We start from the raw sequence: 15,782 nt of genomic DNA, 5'->3' as shown, positions 1-15,782 counted from the left end.
TCTCTTGCTGAATGGCAAAGCTTTTTTTTAAACCCAAGAGAGTTTCAAAGAAGTTTCAGAAGTTAGCAGGGGAAACAGTATAGCAAACTCCAAAACATTCAACTCTAAATCCTTGACCAAGGCTTTTTATGCATGGTTGGTATGTCCCTAGCTCATGCCTCTCTTGTCTCACATTTTAATATCCTGAGATCGGAAAACATTATGCATTGAGTGGCTTGTTGTGAAGAAAGTCCTGGGAGTCTCAGGAGCAATGAATAATCACAAGCAGATATCAGAAAGCATCTGAGTACCCGCCCCTTGAAAACGCTACTTTGTAATTGGCTGTAGTGCTTACTGTGACAATAACATCTCCCCGCCCCTCCACCCCATAAGTGTCACAGTCCCCGCACCTTGAAAATGCAGCTCAACTGAGAGAAAAGGGGGGAGGGAGGTTCTCCGCTTGTGTGTGTTTTTGTGAACACTGTTGAAACAGATTGGAGAAGGCGCTATGGGGGGGGGGGAAGTTCTCTGGGCACCTTTTTCCCCTGCTGGTCTGATGGCATATCAATATATCTGTAAATCATATACACTAATCAAAATTGCAGAGAGAGGCAGCGGAGGCTACGATCAGGCGCTCGTCATCGTCCCCCCCCCGCATTTGAGTGATGAGTTACCCATGGGGGGGGGGGCGTTGAGCGAGCAAACGATCCTAGCCTCCGCTGCCTCTCTCTGTGATTTTGATTAATATTTTAGATGATTTAATTATATATCGATATGCTATCAGACCAGCGGGGGGGGGAAGGGCACCCAGAGAAGGAGGCGGCCACACGGCCAAGAGAAGCTTGGAATAAAACTTACTTCCAGGATAAAACAGGGATTGGAAAACCCAGGGAAGTCGCGGGACGGAAGTGAGCTGAGCCCCCAGGGAGGAGAGCATCATGCATAACCCCCCTGGAGAACTGAGACAATCCAACCATGCATAAATAACCCAAGATCACCCAGTGATTCCTGTGGTTACGATGGCACTTTTACCCTACCTTTCTCTGTAAAAGGACTCAAGGTGGGTTACAGTATTATATTAAAAAAACTAAAACATAAAAAAAAACAATCTGAAAAATACTTATAAGCACACACAGGCATTCCAGACCTAGATGAACTGCAGACCTAAATGTTTCTCAGGAATGTTCTTTGTGACAGATGGCTTCTAGCTTTTCCCTCCATGTGTGTGTGTGTGTAAAGTGCCTTCAAGTCGCAGCCGACTTACGGCAACCCCTTTTGGGGTTTTCATGGCAAGAGACTAACAGAGGTGGTTTGCCAGTGCCTTCCTCTGCACAGCAACCCTGCTATTCCTTGGTGGTCTCCCATCCAAATACTAACCAAGGCTGACCCTGCTTAGCTTCTGAGATCTGACAAGATCAGGCTAGCCTGGGCCATCCAGGTCAGGGCTTTCCCTCCATACCTCATCCTGATTTCCTACTTTGTATGCAGGTCTCTAGAGTTTCCAACCAATGGAAGGCTGTGGATTTGTCAGAGAGAGAGAAGGGAGAGGGAATAACAAGTGGGGACCCTCAAGAAACTTGCGGGGAGGGGGCATTTCCCCACCTTTGCTTCCTTCCCCCCCTTCTCTTTCCCTTTCCCCCAAGCCAATCTCCCCTTCTTTATCTTTCTCTCTCCAAGCCAACCCCCTTCTTTCTCTTTCTCTCCCCTCCCCAAGCCAATCCCTTCTTCTTTCTCTCCCTTCGAAGCCCAGCCAGCAGCTTCTTCCCCCACAGTAACAACAGAGGCGGCAACTCTCCTGCCCAGCCAGCAGCTTCCTCTCCCCCCCCCCGCCGCACACACAATCATCAGTGGCAGCGATGACTCGGCCACCCGTCCACTCAGCAGCTTTCCCTCTCCATGCAAATGAACGCCAGTGGCAACTCCTGGCCACCCATGTAGCAACTTACCCCCTCCCACATAATCAACAGTGGTGGTGAGTCTCCCAGCAGTTTGCCTCCCCCCCACAACAGGGCAGGCACTGACAAACCTCTTGTTTGGGGGGGTGTACCCCAAGTTTGAAGAAACATCTGTTTGGGGTGAGTGGGCCCCCTAACTGTGGATTTAAGTATCCGAAGGTAGAAGGCACACTTCGGAATTAGTTATATAGATATATATTCGATATATAGATACAGAGAGGGAGAGAGATCACACGTTAAAAGAACTAGGTGGTTAGGCTCTGGAGTCTTGAGTGATGCTTGTGGTCTTAGATCAGGCCTCTGTGCTATAGTAGAGAAGTTCATACAAAGTTCATACGCAGCACATTGGATCCAAGTCAAGGACCTGGGTCAAAGTTCTGGTGCTTAAGAATTGCATATCAGAATGTTCCAGTGGCCAAGATTGCTATGAGAAAAAGCATAAGTATTTAGACAAAGATGAGAAAAATAATTCCTTATGGGTTTTTTTTTAACAGTCCTTGCAGTCATTAGTAATAAATATTCTTCTCTGTTTTCAGGCAGGTAATGTAGTGACAGGAGAGATGGTGGAAGAGCTTATTCTGTCTGGAGCAGATATTATTAAAGTGGGAATTGGACCAGGTAAGTTGATTTGGGGTTGTAAGGTGTTGTATTTATGTGCAGCAGCCACTTGCTTGTGCGTCCTTGGAATGATACGGAGGCAACACTTCCATCTATTACTGTTTAAAAGGTTGACGGACAAAAACCGTCAGACATTGAGGTAGCTTACCCTTCCTGAGGGCTGAATGCAAGTCCTCATTTAATTTTTTACATTTTTTCTTACTTTTCAGCCAGATTGGCTCCCAAACCAGTTTACAGTTAAAATCTATCTCATTTTTAAAGTGAAAGTTTCTGAGATGCACAATTCCACTGGGAGTTTTCTTTGCCCAATAAATAAAACTTCATGGAATAATGCAGTATCTCTTGGGACTTGGCAGAATGTGGACTGTTAGTTGGTACAGGTGATGGTGAAGGAATCATGCCAGAATTGGTCTTCTGCTCTCACCCCTACTTCAGATGGTATGGCTTCAATAGCTGGGCCCCGTGGTGTCCCTGGCCAATGATAAGGAAGTGTAACCAAACAAAAACAACCTGGGTAGCACAAATGTCCTTCCTCAGCTGTTAAGGCCTGGCAGAACCCTGGTTGGTGGGAACGTGGAGTCTAAGCTAGTAAAGTGGTTGTCAGCTACCAGGGTTTCAGGATTTACTGAGTGACTCAATCCCTGAGTGCTGTGGTGCAATCCTAAACAGTCTTGAAGTCAATGGGCTTAGAGGGGTGTAACTCTGTTTAGGATTGCACCATCACTGTTCCATACATGAAATGGGGATAAAAGCAGGCTTGCTGTGAGTATGAACAAAACAAGGGTTGCCATGTATTTTGAACACTGAAGGGACTGTGTGAACGTGTGAATAAACAGCTGCCACCACCCAATGAACAGGCTGCCCAATGATCAAGTGGCTGGATAGTGTTTTAGTGCTGCAAAAAGGAAGGCTGCTCTTTTCAAAATTAAAACATCTGAAGGTTTACCAGGAGCATCAAGAGTTCTTCTCCGAACGCAGGCCACAGCTCATAAGGAGCCAAATCTAACCAGACCACTTCCCTCTTCCTATTTGGAATGGCAGACTCTTTGGAAGGCTTACCCAAAGCATCCCAGATCAGTCAGACACGTTTGACTGGTTAATAGCACTCTACCCATTTGGATGTTTATTGTTATTTTTAGGATGTTAACTTTTGTAAGCTGCTCTGAGTTCCACATGTAGGGGGAAAGTATTTTTAAGTAAATCCTATTTAAATCAGAAAGCTTAGAGAAAATCATCATGACTCTAACCATCTTGCCTGCCTGAAGAATTTGTCTAACCTGACTTACCGTATATACTTGCGTATAAGCCGAGTTTTTCAGCCCCAAAAATGGGTTGAAAAAGCCGGCCTCGGCTTATACGCGAGTCAATACGGGGGAGGGAGGGAGGAGGGAGGGGGGAAACTTACCGCCGCCGCCGCCGCCGGGCCCGTGCCGCTTCCTGCCGCCGGGTGCGGCCTGGGGAAGCCTTCCTGCAGCTGCAGGATGGCTGCCCCGGGCCCCCGGCCCCCGCCGCCATTTTTCCCGGGGCGGGAGGGGCCATGGGCAGCCATCCTGCGGCTGCAGGAAGGCTGCCCCGGCCCTTCCCGCCCCCCCCCCGCCATTTTTCCCGGGCGGGAGGGGCCTTGGGCAGCCATCCTGCGGCTGCAGGAAGGCTGCCCCGGCCCTTCCCGCCCCCCCCTGCCATTTATTTCGGGCGGAAGGGGCCTTGGGCAGCCATCCTGCGGCTGCAGGAAGGCTGCCCCGGCCCTTCCCGCCCCCCCCCGCCATTTATTTCGGGCGGGAGGGGCCTTGGGCAGCCTCCTGCAGCCGCAGGAAGGCTGCTCCGGGTCCCCCTGGGCCTCGCCGCCGCTTCCTCCCGCCGGGAGCGGCCTGGGCAGACTCCTGCAGCCGCAGGAAGGCTGCCCAGGCCCCCCCCGGGACACGCCGCCGTGGGACCCTCGCCACTGGAGAGCCCTATCAGGTAAGCCTGCGGGGGGGGAGGGGTTATAAGCCGACCCTCGGCTTATACGCGGGTGCCTAATTTTTCCCCATTTTTGGGGAGAAATTAGGCACCTCGGCTTATACGCGGGTCGGCTTATACATGGGTATATACGGTAAGTCCAGAAACAAACATCAAGTCTTTGCAAGCAAGACATGCTGTTGGTCTGTGCATCTTAACCATGGTCAATGGAGCAGGAATGTTAAAGAGACCAGGAACACATCTCAGGAGACTGAGGAGGGTATTCCCTTATGCCTTTTAACTGCAGTTAAATGTTGTATCAGCATTGGTTTTAATTGTGTAGTTAACGCTGGTCAGGTTCCTTGGTAATTAAAGGCTGGTCTCAAATTCTGATTAAGGGGGTTAACACAGATAAGTATGACATCAGCACTAAGGCTAACTGTAGGAGAGGAAAGCTAAGAGACTACCAAACATGGTTAAGTGATTAACAGTATTATCCTAAGGTGAGTTACACCCTTCGGAGTCCATTGAAGTCAGAGTTGGGTACCTCTGCTTAGGATGGCACTGTGGGAAGTGTTATCTCTTGGCTAGAACTATTGTAAAGAGGATGTGTCAGACAGAGAGGAAATGGGTACCAAACAGCATTTAAAAAGAAGTGATAGTGGAGTACTGGAGTGAATTATTGTAAGGCTCACCTGTTCTGTTGCTCTTCTTTCTTCATTCTTGTGAATCCTAGTTAGACAATATCTGGGAACCGTTATGGTGCTGAGTGCTTTTCTCGTAATAGAAATCATGGGTTAATTATTGCATGGGAGAGACCTAGTGTCATTTATGTGCAGCCTCCGCCAGGTGGGAGAAGTGTTTCATGTATGGATGTTCATGAAGAGCCTACGATGAGACCTGTTCAGTTAACCAGTGTTGCTCTCGTTTCATTCATCTGTTTGTTTGTTTGTTTGTTTTTAATGACTAGGATCCGTGTGCACTACTCGTATTAAAACTGGTGTGGGCTACCCACAGCTGAGTGCAGTGATTGAGTGTGCAGATTCCGCTCATGGACTGAAGGGGCACATCATTTCAGTAAGTACGATCCCAAACACACTCTATAAAACAGGCAGAGGAACTGAAACAAAAATGTTGGAAAACCCCAAAACTGAAATCAAGGAAATCCTTTCTGCAATCATCTCTGAACTCTGGTAACAGCTCATAAGGACTCAGGAGAGGCTTCAGAGAAACGAATCAGAATCCTGTAGCTGGACTAATGAATCAGAAGTTGTAACATACAAACTGTAATCCACAATATTTTAGTGAGTAATTTAATAAATGCCACCTAAACACAACTTAGAACCACCTGAAGGATTCCAGGGTTGATCTCTGGTAGATCTTAACTAGAATGTTAGGAAAGCAATCTGGTTTGTCAAGGTAGGTATTTCTGATCTTTCCTTCTTACTCTGATGTTGTGCATCTTCTTAATGCTTGATGTAACAGGAGGATGAACACTTGGAAAAGCAAGTTTTAATTGGAAAAGTAGTAGTAGTAGGTAAGATACAACATCAGTAAAAATGAAACATGGGCGTACTGGCCTTCAGTTTCCACATGTTTTTTTATACATGCAGGAAAGTTTTACTATCTCATATGAACAGAAATTAGCCCCTTCATGAGCTATTTTGAGAACAGAACATACAGGCCATTGTGAATTTCCCAGGCTTATAGTTTCGTTGCACTTTATATCTATCTCTTCCTATTACGATTTTTCTTGGGGATGTGGTGTTTGCACTTTGAGTGTTTTAATTCTTTATGAAGTTATTTCCATTGCACAAAGGGTTTCAAAAGTCGTGCCAATTATTTTTTCCTGTGACAAATAAGTATTTACAAATTGTCTTTTTACAAATGCAAAATGGTCTTTTTTAATTGCCTGCCCTGCACGAGAGACCTATCTGTCTCATTTTCCATAATCCTGTGGGCTTTTGGAACAGAGCACACATCATTTACAACAAAGAAGCTGTTTTGAACAGACAGGTTCTCTGTAGGAATTATTAACCATGCCATTACCTTGCACGGGGGGGGGGGGGAGATATGATTGAACAACCAATATGGAAAGGCAGAACACCAGCTCTCAAAATTTTCAAGATTGTCTTAATAAAATTAGGTTGAGGGATGGTTGTTTTGAAAACCTGTTAGACTTCGTGGCTTGGATCTGGGTGGACATTTCCACAAGTGGAAGGGTTTCCACATGAGGACTTTCTTGCCCCCTCTTCCAATGCCCACTGAAATAATGTTTTTGGATGCCTGATTTTTTAATAGTAGAAAAGAGCAAGAATCCAGTAGCACCTTAAAGACTAACAAAATTTCTGGCAGGGTATGAGCTTCATGAGCCACATCTCACTTCTTTTTAATGATTCTGGGATCCTCCTTGAGGATCAATGAGAAAGGTGAACAATAAATAAGCAGGGTGTGTGGACTGCAGCAGGAAGGGGAAGTGGCAAATCATGGTCTGTGGGCAGAACGTCTGCCCATGGAAATGTTCAGCTGGAGCCAAGCCGGTGCTGGTTGCTTTCTTGTAGGCGAATGATAGGACAGGTATTTTAAGGTCCACTGTTTGATACAAAACTTTCACATGCCTGTTCAAAAGCTGATACCATGCAAAGATCTGCCCCATAATAATGCAGAAGAAGAAAATCAAGAAGTTGATGAGCAGTATGTTTTGTAGTGATCTATTTACGTTGGTGTTAGTAATTACTAGAGGCACATGGCTGTCATTCAAAGCATCAGTCCTGTGACCTATTTCCTTCAGTAAAGTGTAGTAAGAAAAAATGTATTCTGTCACTGCATTCAGAATTGGAAGAGGTGGGGAAACTTGGGAGCGTGATAATCTCATATCATACATTTTGTTTTAGGAGATATTAGTGGTTGGGTGAGGGATGAGAGAAGGGGATGTGAAATGGCTGGGAGTTTTTTGTGCGGCAGCCACACATCTTCAGTAACGTCTAGTTCAGGCCTTATTCTGGTAAGAGCAAAGCCAAGGCCTCCTCTGAGGCACTATGCGGTGATTTTTACTGCTACACTTTTGCACAGTAAATGCATTTTAATGTGCCCTCCTGTGTTGCAAGCTAGTGCTTATTATGTCAAATGGTTCCTGTTTTTAATAGCTTGGTGTAGCATATGAGAATACATTCAAATAATGTTTCCTGACTAAAACAAATGTTGTGAAATCATGCCTGATTGCTTTTCTTGTACGCGAATGATAGGACATGTATTTTAAGGTCCATTTAATTGTGGTTTGTAGGCACGTAACAACAAATTCTGACTTGTTTTGAACAACAAATTCTGGCTTGTTTGTTCCATTCTTGTGGCACACATGAGGGGAGTGTATGAGCCTGAAGATTCCAAGGTTCATTTTCATGGTTTGTCATTGGGTCTCAGTGTAGCCTAGGTCCCATTTACTGTCCTGTTTTAGTTGCTTAAGAACAGATGCTAGAAATGATTCAGATGATTTTGGTATATTTTGGTCTGAGCTGCAAAGAGGTGGTCCAACAGCTGTGCGTATGGTTATATGACTCTCTCAGATTGTAGTCCATGGTTAGGTACTGGCTGGAAAACAGACCACACTGACATCTGCTTGCCATCCTGTGCATATCTCTGAGCTGCCCATCAATATCTGTTCCTTGTAAGGAAATCTCCATATACTTGTAGTGAGAGTTCAGGACATGATAGTTATATGAATACTTTAGTGCTAAAAATTGGGGATGTCAAGAATCTCTCAGTGAACCTGTTTGTCATACTAACTTACCTTGTTCAACAAGATCAATGAGCTGATCAAGGATATGCTCGAACAGCTGACGAGCACTAAGTTTGCAGTTGCTCATTGGCCAGATGTTGATGCACAGCTGATCTGGGGATCACCTGGAAGTGGTTCTTAACCACAACGCCCTCTCAGCAAAATAGCTACACTGTGAATTTGCAAAAGGCAACTCTTCTATCCCTTCCAAGCTAGAGACAGAAGCAATGGTTTTTATATCTGCATTGTCTCCTCCCAGCTGGGCAGGGACAAAAGCAGTGCTTTTAATGTTTGTATTGCAAAAGGGATGGTGGAAAGAGCTGGTTTCTCCCCTCCCTCCAAGCTGGGCAGGGAGAGATGCAGTTATTTTAATCTCTGCATTGCAAAAGGGAGAGGAGAAAGCTCATTTCTCTGTTTTTGTCTGCAGCTCAAGCTGATAGCTTGGGACAGGGATAAGGGAAATCTGCTGCATCTCAGTAAGTCTTGGAGGCAATGGTTTCCAGGCTGGGAGATCAGAAGAATCTGACTCCCAGATCCCCCGTCCCCAAATAACTGCTGGGTACAGAGCAGATTTCCCCAGCAAGAGATCAGAAGCTGATTCCCAGCTGATCGCTAATCAGTTTAAGTATTAATAGCGTTTAAGTGTTAATAGCAAGTATTGATTAATTCAGTAGGTGACCACCATCCAGGGCTCCAAAATAGTCCCAGAGCAACAATATCCAGAGTGTATACCAGAGTCTCACATCCCCTAGTGGTGCTGGAACAGTCTTGACTTTTGAGAAAATGCCTCTGTTTGGCTGTGGGGGAGGGAAATCAGGTTCCAGGGATAGAGCTTCCCTGGGCAACAGGAAGAAGCCAGGTCTCTTCATCTCCAAAGTCAGGGGCACTGTTATTTTTATAACTCCTGTTATAAGACCTCCTTCCCACTTTTGCTTCCATTTTAGCAAGCAAAATCACCTAGGAGTCAGAGTGGTGTAGTGGTTAAGAGCAGTGGTTTGGAGGAGGAGAATCTGGAGAACTGGGTTTGATTCCTCACTCATCCACATGAGCGGCGGATGCTAATCTGGTGAACTGAATTTGTTTCCCCACTCACAGCTCTCTTAGAGCTCTCTCAGCCCCACCTACCTCACAGGGTGTCTGTTGTGGGGAGGGGAAGGGAAGGTGATTGTAAGCCGGTTTGAGTCTTCCTTAAGTGGTAGACATAGTCGGCATATAAAAACCAACTTCTTCTTCTCCTTCTGCAAGTAGGCTGTTCCTGTGAACACACATGAGAACAGGTTGTGACCAGCTGAACAGCCTGCTGATTAAACTGCTTCCTGATCACCACTGTCGAACAGGAAGCAAGCCAAAGTGGCAGGTTGTCAAGCATCCCTAGTATAAAATATGTGGTGCAGGCTCCAGAGTTGCACCTCTGGCATTTGCTTTAATATTTACATGGCATACATATGTGAAAAACTTCCTTCCCTTCCAAAATTAACGGATTAAGCTTGTGCATTATTTGGTCCATTCATGCTGTAAGCTAATCCCCCTTGTGTCACCCTAAGGTGATTTAATCAGTGCTCTGAGCAGACCATTGCTTACCCTATCTGCACCCATCCCAGCAATCAATCAGTATTTAAGAGAATAATCCAGGCATTCTTTTGGGTCCTGACGACTCATCTAGCCTCTCCTGTCTTTTGTTCGAACCCCGGAAAAACAACCAATTCTTTGTCTCTGGCTTTCCTGCCAGCTTACCTCATATCTCCTCAGGACCTATTTTGGGGTATAAATATTGGTCCTTTGGCCATTCATAGTGTGTGTTCTGGATCCATGTGCATGTGGGCTCTTCCTTTTGCTCCTGGAAACGCTGGTCGTTTTCCTCTTCAGCGCTGCTTTCCCTGGACGTCCCTTCAAGACTGGTAACAATCACCCGTCCCTGAAACCCAACTTCCTCCCTTTTCTCTTAGTCAACTCTTGTATGCTTTGTGTGCTTCTGTTCATTGCTTAATATGTATTTCTTATTTTACTATTTTTATTCTTTAATAAAACCAATTTTAATTCTTCAACTGGCTGCTCATTTAAGAGTTCTCACCAGGGACAATCCTGGCATACATAGGTTATCGATCCCAGTTACCCCCTCTCACTTTCTGACTCCAGCTAATTTCCCCAGTTTAAGTGGAGACTGCCTGTTTAGGGTAACAGTGCATGAGTTATGTCTGAGTTATTTGGGCATTATGTTGTGCATCGAAGGTAAGGAAACTGATGTGTTTTCTCTCTCAAGGAAATTTGATTACTGATTAATCTTTTTCTGAAAAAAAGTTCCTTTATGCCACAACTATACATAGTGAAGTTTTCTAACTCCTTCCTTACCTTTGATACTGCAGAAGCTATTAGCACATACCATGTATCTACATTTTTATTCCACCCTTCCTCCAAGCAGCTCAGGACAGTGTACCTAGACTCTTTCCTTTTCTATTTCACCCTCACAACAACCCTGTGAGGTAGCTTAGGCAGAGAAAGTGACTTGCCCAGGGTCACCCAGAAGACACCATGTAGGGATTAGAGCCGAGTTATCTCCAATTCCAGTGCAACATTTTAACCATTACCCTGTACTGGCATGGAACTGTGGGAAGGTCTGTTGATTTTGAATTGCTTTTTGCCATTTCTGGATACAGTTATTCGTTTGGGTGGCACACAGTGAGTTACTCCCTCTTTTCTCCATTTTTCTAGGATGGGGGTTGCAGCTGCCCTGGAGACGTTGCCAAAGCTTTTGGTGAGTACCACATTCTACTTAGCTCTGATGAGCATGAACCATCTTTCTCATGTAGCATTTGTTCTTCAAATATAATTATACTTTAGATATCTCAGGAGGAGGTTGCCAGTAATGTTGATATGGACTAGTTTGTGTTTTTCATAAAAAGTTTTGTTCTCCTGCCTAAAGTTAGAAATCAGAGCTGGCTTTTGGATCTGGAACTCTAAAATATGGGCAGCATTAGCTCTTATGGCTCTGAAAATGCCTGATTCTGTGGTGGGCAAACTGAACACTGAAGGACTTACAAAGAGGCAATTCAGTCTTATTTCTATGCTATGTTAGCTGATTGTGATGCCATCCGTCCAAGAATGTTACAAACATATACAAACAGAAGTAAACTGATTGTGGGGGTGGGTGGTGGGGAGATACCCAGGAATTGGGAATGCTTTTTCCAGGGATAGCACTCCAAACCCACCCACCCAAAGTGCTTGCCACTGGGTTACAAGCTGCATGGAATTACATTATATACGCAGAAGTAGAATACATGACCTAACTTCAGTTTAGTTAAAATACTCCCTTCCACACACACCGATTCATTGTTCGGGCCATAGTTTCTCTTAGCACTTTCCCAATGTCATTTTCCCAATGTTACTTTCCCAATGTCATTTTCATAAAGCAATAGTTAGGAGGCTATTTTAAGCTCTCACTACATTCTGCATAGTCAAGGGGTGAGATCTGGCTACTAGGAAAAGACCTTCCTTCTTCCATAAGTGTTTTTCCCGGACATAGACAAGCAGGGAACTGCTTCAAAGGGCTTCACTGTTTTTCTTTCTAATGCTTTACTTGCTTGAAAAGCCCTTTCAATCTCATTTGGTTTATAGGCAAAGGAAACTATATCCTCTGAAACGTGTAGAAAGACAGATGTGAGATTTTGGCCCTGAACTGGCAGAAAACAAAAGGAGAAAAACTAGAGATTAAATTATAGTCAACTGTCTTCCATTGCTGGAAGAACTATGAATGAATGAATGGATTTTATTTGTGGCCAAAGACCAATAAATACACATTATATGCAGCAATCATACAGCATTTCAGAGCTGGAAGAACTATAATTTGATATATGTTTTATTTCTAATCTTAATATGTCCTGGGTAATGGTGTTATGACAATGTTTTCCTTTTTCAAAATATTTTATGTTTTTAAAAAAAGGATAAACATAAAAAAGGATGGGGGGGTGGGGGTTACAGTGATACTTCACAAATCTTATCTGCTGTTCAGTTATTTCAACCAGAGTATGCATGTCTACCCTGGGTGTGGATATCCCTTATATCCCGATACATTCTAAAGTATACTATATTTATTGTCTGTGTATATATTTCTGTGAAACTTGAACAAAACATTTTAATAACACAGTTTTGATATCCTACATATCAAACTCCTCATAACGTGTATTGTTCTTACATAGGCATAATAGAGCCTCCAGTTTGAGAAATTCTTCTCTAGGTCTTTTATTTACTAGATCGGTTAGTTTCGCCATCACAGCATATTCTGCCAATTTGCTCTTCCATTGGGGCTTTCATCCAATTTCCATTTTGCCGCTAAATGTTATGACAATGCTTTTCAAACATTAACTGGGCAGTCCTAAACAGAGTTACACCCATGTAAATCCATTGAAGGAAACGGGTTTAGTTAGGATGACACTGTAAGACATCTACTCATATCCTCAGAGGTAGAAACATCAGTAATCTCTCATTTGGGGCCAAATTCCTGTTCAAGTACTTTTATTGCGTTGACTCAAAGTCATAGCAAACAACAAAGACAGAATCATAAAATCACAACACAAATGGACAAGATAAGCCCATTGCGGGGACTGGAAAGTGAAATTGTAACAGGAGATTAAGAGAGGGTAGAACTCCTCAATTCCTACTTTTCCTCAGTCTTTTCTTGCGAGGGAAGAGGTGCCCAACATGGCATGAACAGAACACATGATGAGGGAAGGGATTTGCAGCCGAGGACTGGCATTGGGGTAGTGCACAAACACCTAGTTTCTTTAAATGAAACAAAGTCCTCTGGGCCAGATGAATTGCATCCAAGGGTACAAAAAGAACTTGTAGATGTAATTTCTGAGCCTCTGTCCATTATTTTTGAGAATTCTTGGAGAACAGGTGAGGTGCCAGAAGATTGGAGGCGGGCAAATGTTGTCCCCATCTTCAAGAAGGGGAAAAAGGAGGATCCGGGTAACTACAGATCCATCAGCTTGACTTCTATACCGGGAAAGGTTTTTGAACAAATCATCAAACAGTCAGTCCTTGAGCATTTAGAAAGGATGGATCTGATTACTAAGAGGCAGCACAGGTTTCTCAAGAACAAGTCATGTCAGACTAATCTTATCTCCTTTTTTGAGAAAGTTACTACTTGCTGGATCAGGGGAATGCTGTAGACATAGTTTATCGTGATTTCAGTAAGGCTTTTGATAAGGTTCCACATAGTATTCTAGTTGACAAATTGGGAAAATGTCATTTAGATCTTATTTCTGTTAGGTGGATGTGTAACTGGTTGACAGATCGCACCCAAAGAGTACTTGTTAATGGTTCCTCATCCACTTGGAGAAAAGTGACTAGTGGAGTGCCTCAGGGATCAGTCCTTGGCCCTGTGTTGTTTAATATCTTTATAAATGATTTGGATGAAAGAATAGAGGGGATGCTTATTAAATTTGCAGATGATACTATCAATCAATCATTCGATCAATCGTTTATTTACAGTCTTTGGCCAGATAAAACAAAAACATGGACTAAAATAATCTTGCAAAGAAAAATTTACAGTCCGAGTCATACATCACTTAAAACCACAACCGAGATACATCTGCCTTATGGGCTAAGAGACTACTCTATGGCGACGTATTTCCATTGCTGCTGTACAAAAGTTCGCAACCTGCAAGGTGATTGAAGGTTTATCCCCTTGTAAGAGCTTTTCAGTCTTTTCTCTCACCCTATCGGGTCCCATTCTCAATAAGAGGGGCTCAATAAACTTGGAACAGGGTATTGTGTAAAAATTGCAGTTACGGAGGACATGATCAATAGTTTCTAAATCCCCGGATTTACAGGGGCAGAATCTCTCTGCCCAGGGTATCTTCTTAAATTTCCCCTCAATTATAGCAGAGGGTAGGGCTGCACACCTGGCCAGAGTAAAAGCCCTTCTATATTTATTTATATATAAATAGCAGAGGTAGGCTGCTGGTGCAAGGATAAATTTAGAGTGGAGGGGTGCCATATATAGCAGCACCCTAGCTAAATCTGCTTGTCACTCAGTGTCTTTAATCCTTTGATTTATAGTTAACTGTAACTTGATTTATAGTTAATGGTTAAAAAATTCTTCCACCCTAAGTGAAGTAGTGCTGCAGATGATACTAAATTGGGAGGGGTAGCAAATACGGTAGAAGACAGAGCCAGGATACAGGATGATCTTGACAGGCTGGAGAATTGGGCTAAAACGAATAAAATGCACTTCATTTACAAAATGTAAAGTTCTGCATTTAGGTAGGAAAAATCAAATGCCTAATTATAGAATGGAGGAGACTTGTCTCAGCAGTAGTGTGTATGAAAAGGATCTTGGGGTCTTAGTAGACCAAACACTAAACATGAGTCAGCAGTGTGATGCGGGAGCTAAAAAGGCAAATGCGATCTTCGGCTGTAACAACAGAAGTATAGTGTCCAGATCATGCGAAGTGATGGTATCGCTTTTCTTCTCTGGTTGGACCTCACCTAGAGTATTGTGTTCAGTTTTGGGCACCACAATTTAAGAAAGATGTAGACAAGCTGGAATTGTCCAGAGGAGGGCAACAAAGATGGCGAGGGGTCTGGAGACCAAGTCCTATGAGGAAAGGTTGAAGGAGCTGGGTATGTTTAGCCTGAAGAGGAGAAGACTGAGAGGGGATATGATAACCATCTTTGAGTACTTTGAAGGGCTGTCATATAGAGGATGGTGCCAAGTTGTTTTCAGTTGCTCCAGAAGGTCGGACCAGAACCAACGGGTTGAAATTAAATCAAAAGAGTTTCCAAGTCAAGCCTCTTCTTAAAAACCTTCAGGGAAGGAGAGCTTACCACCTCCTGAGGAAGCCTGTTCCACTGAGGAACTGCTCTAACTGTTAGAAAATTCTTCCTAGAGCAGTACCTCAGTGGAACAGGCTTCCTCGGGAGGTAGTAAGCTCTCCTTCCCTGAAGGTTTTTAAGAAGAGGCTAGATGGCCATTTGTCAGCGATGCTGATTCTATAACCATAGGCAGCTCATGAGAGGGAGGGCACCTTGGCTATCTTCTGGGCATGAAGTATGGGACACTGGGGGTGTGGGGGGGAGGTAGTTCAGAATTTCCTGCATTGTGGAGGGGGTTGGACTAGATGACCCTGGCGGTACCTTTCAACGCTATGAGTCTATGATTCTATCTCTAGCTGTGTTCCAATTAAAACCGTGTTTCAGTATATGTAGGATTTATGCTTAGTTATTAAAGACCTTTAAAGATTCTTGGCTGCTTCCAACCCTCACCTAGTGCCTTCCTACTTGCTTTACCACACAAAAATACCAAGACCTAGTCAAGCTAGAGGGCAGCTCAGGCTAAGTGACAGAAGGAGATTCGTACACCCTCCCCCATCTGTCATGTATCAGGGCACAGAGGTGCAAAAGTAGAGCAAAAAGTAGGAATTCTGATTGATGTTGGGCTAATGAAGAGGACCAACCCCCCAAACCTCAAGTGGGGGGTGGGGAGGAAAGGATTTAATGGGGTTGGGACATCCCCC

At 44.1% G+C, this 15,782-nt stretch overlaps 1 protein-coding gene across 1 annotated transcript in view; it reads left to right on the top strand.

Moving 5' to 3' along the window:
• Positions 1-15,782, top strand: part of GMPR (guanosine monophosphate reductase) — a 29,976-nt gene that overhangs the window by 10,141 nt on the left and 4,053 nt on the right. The window contains exons 5-7 of the mRNA XM_056854325.1: positions 2,471-2,552; positions 5,461-5,567; positions 10,975-11,017. Coding sequence (XP_056710303.1) covers positions 2,471-2,552; positions 5,461-5,567; positions 10,975-11,017 — 232 coding nt within the window. The remainder of the gene's footprint in view (positions 1-2,470; positions 2,553-5,460; positions 5,568-10,974; positions 11,018-15,782) is intronic.

The sequence above is a fragment of the Euleptes europaea genome, chromosome 8 (assembly GCF_029931775.1).
Source record: "Euleptes europaea isolate rEulEur1 chromosome 8, rEulEur1.hap1, whole genome shotgun sequence".
Taxonomy (NCBI): Eukaryota; Metazoa; Chordata; class Lepidosauria; order Squamata; family Sphaerodactylidae; genus Euleptes; species Euleptes europaea.
This window is presented reverse-complemented; position numbering and strand designations above follow the sequence as displayed.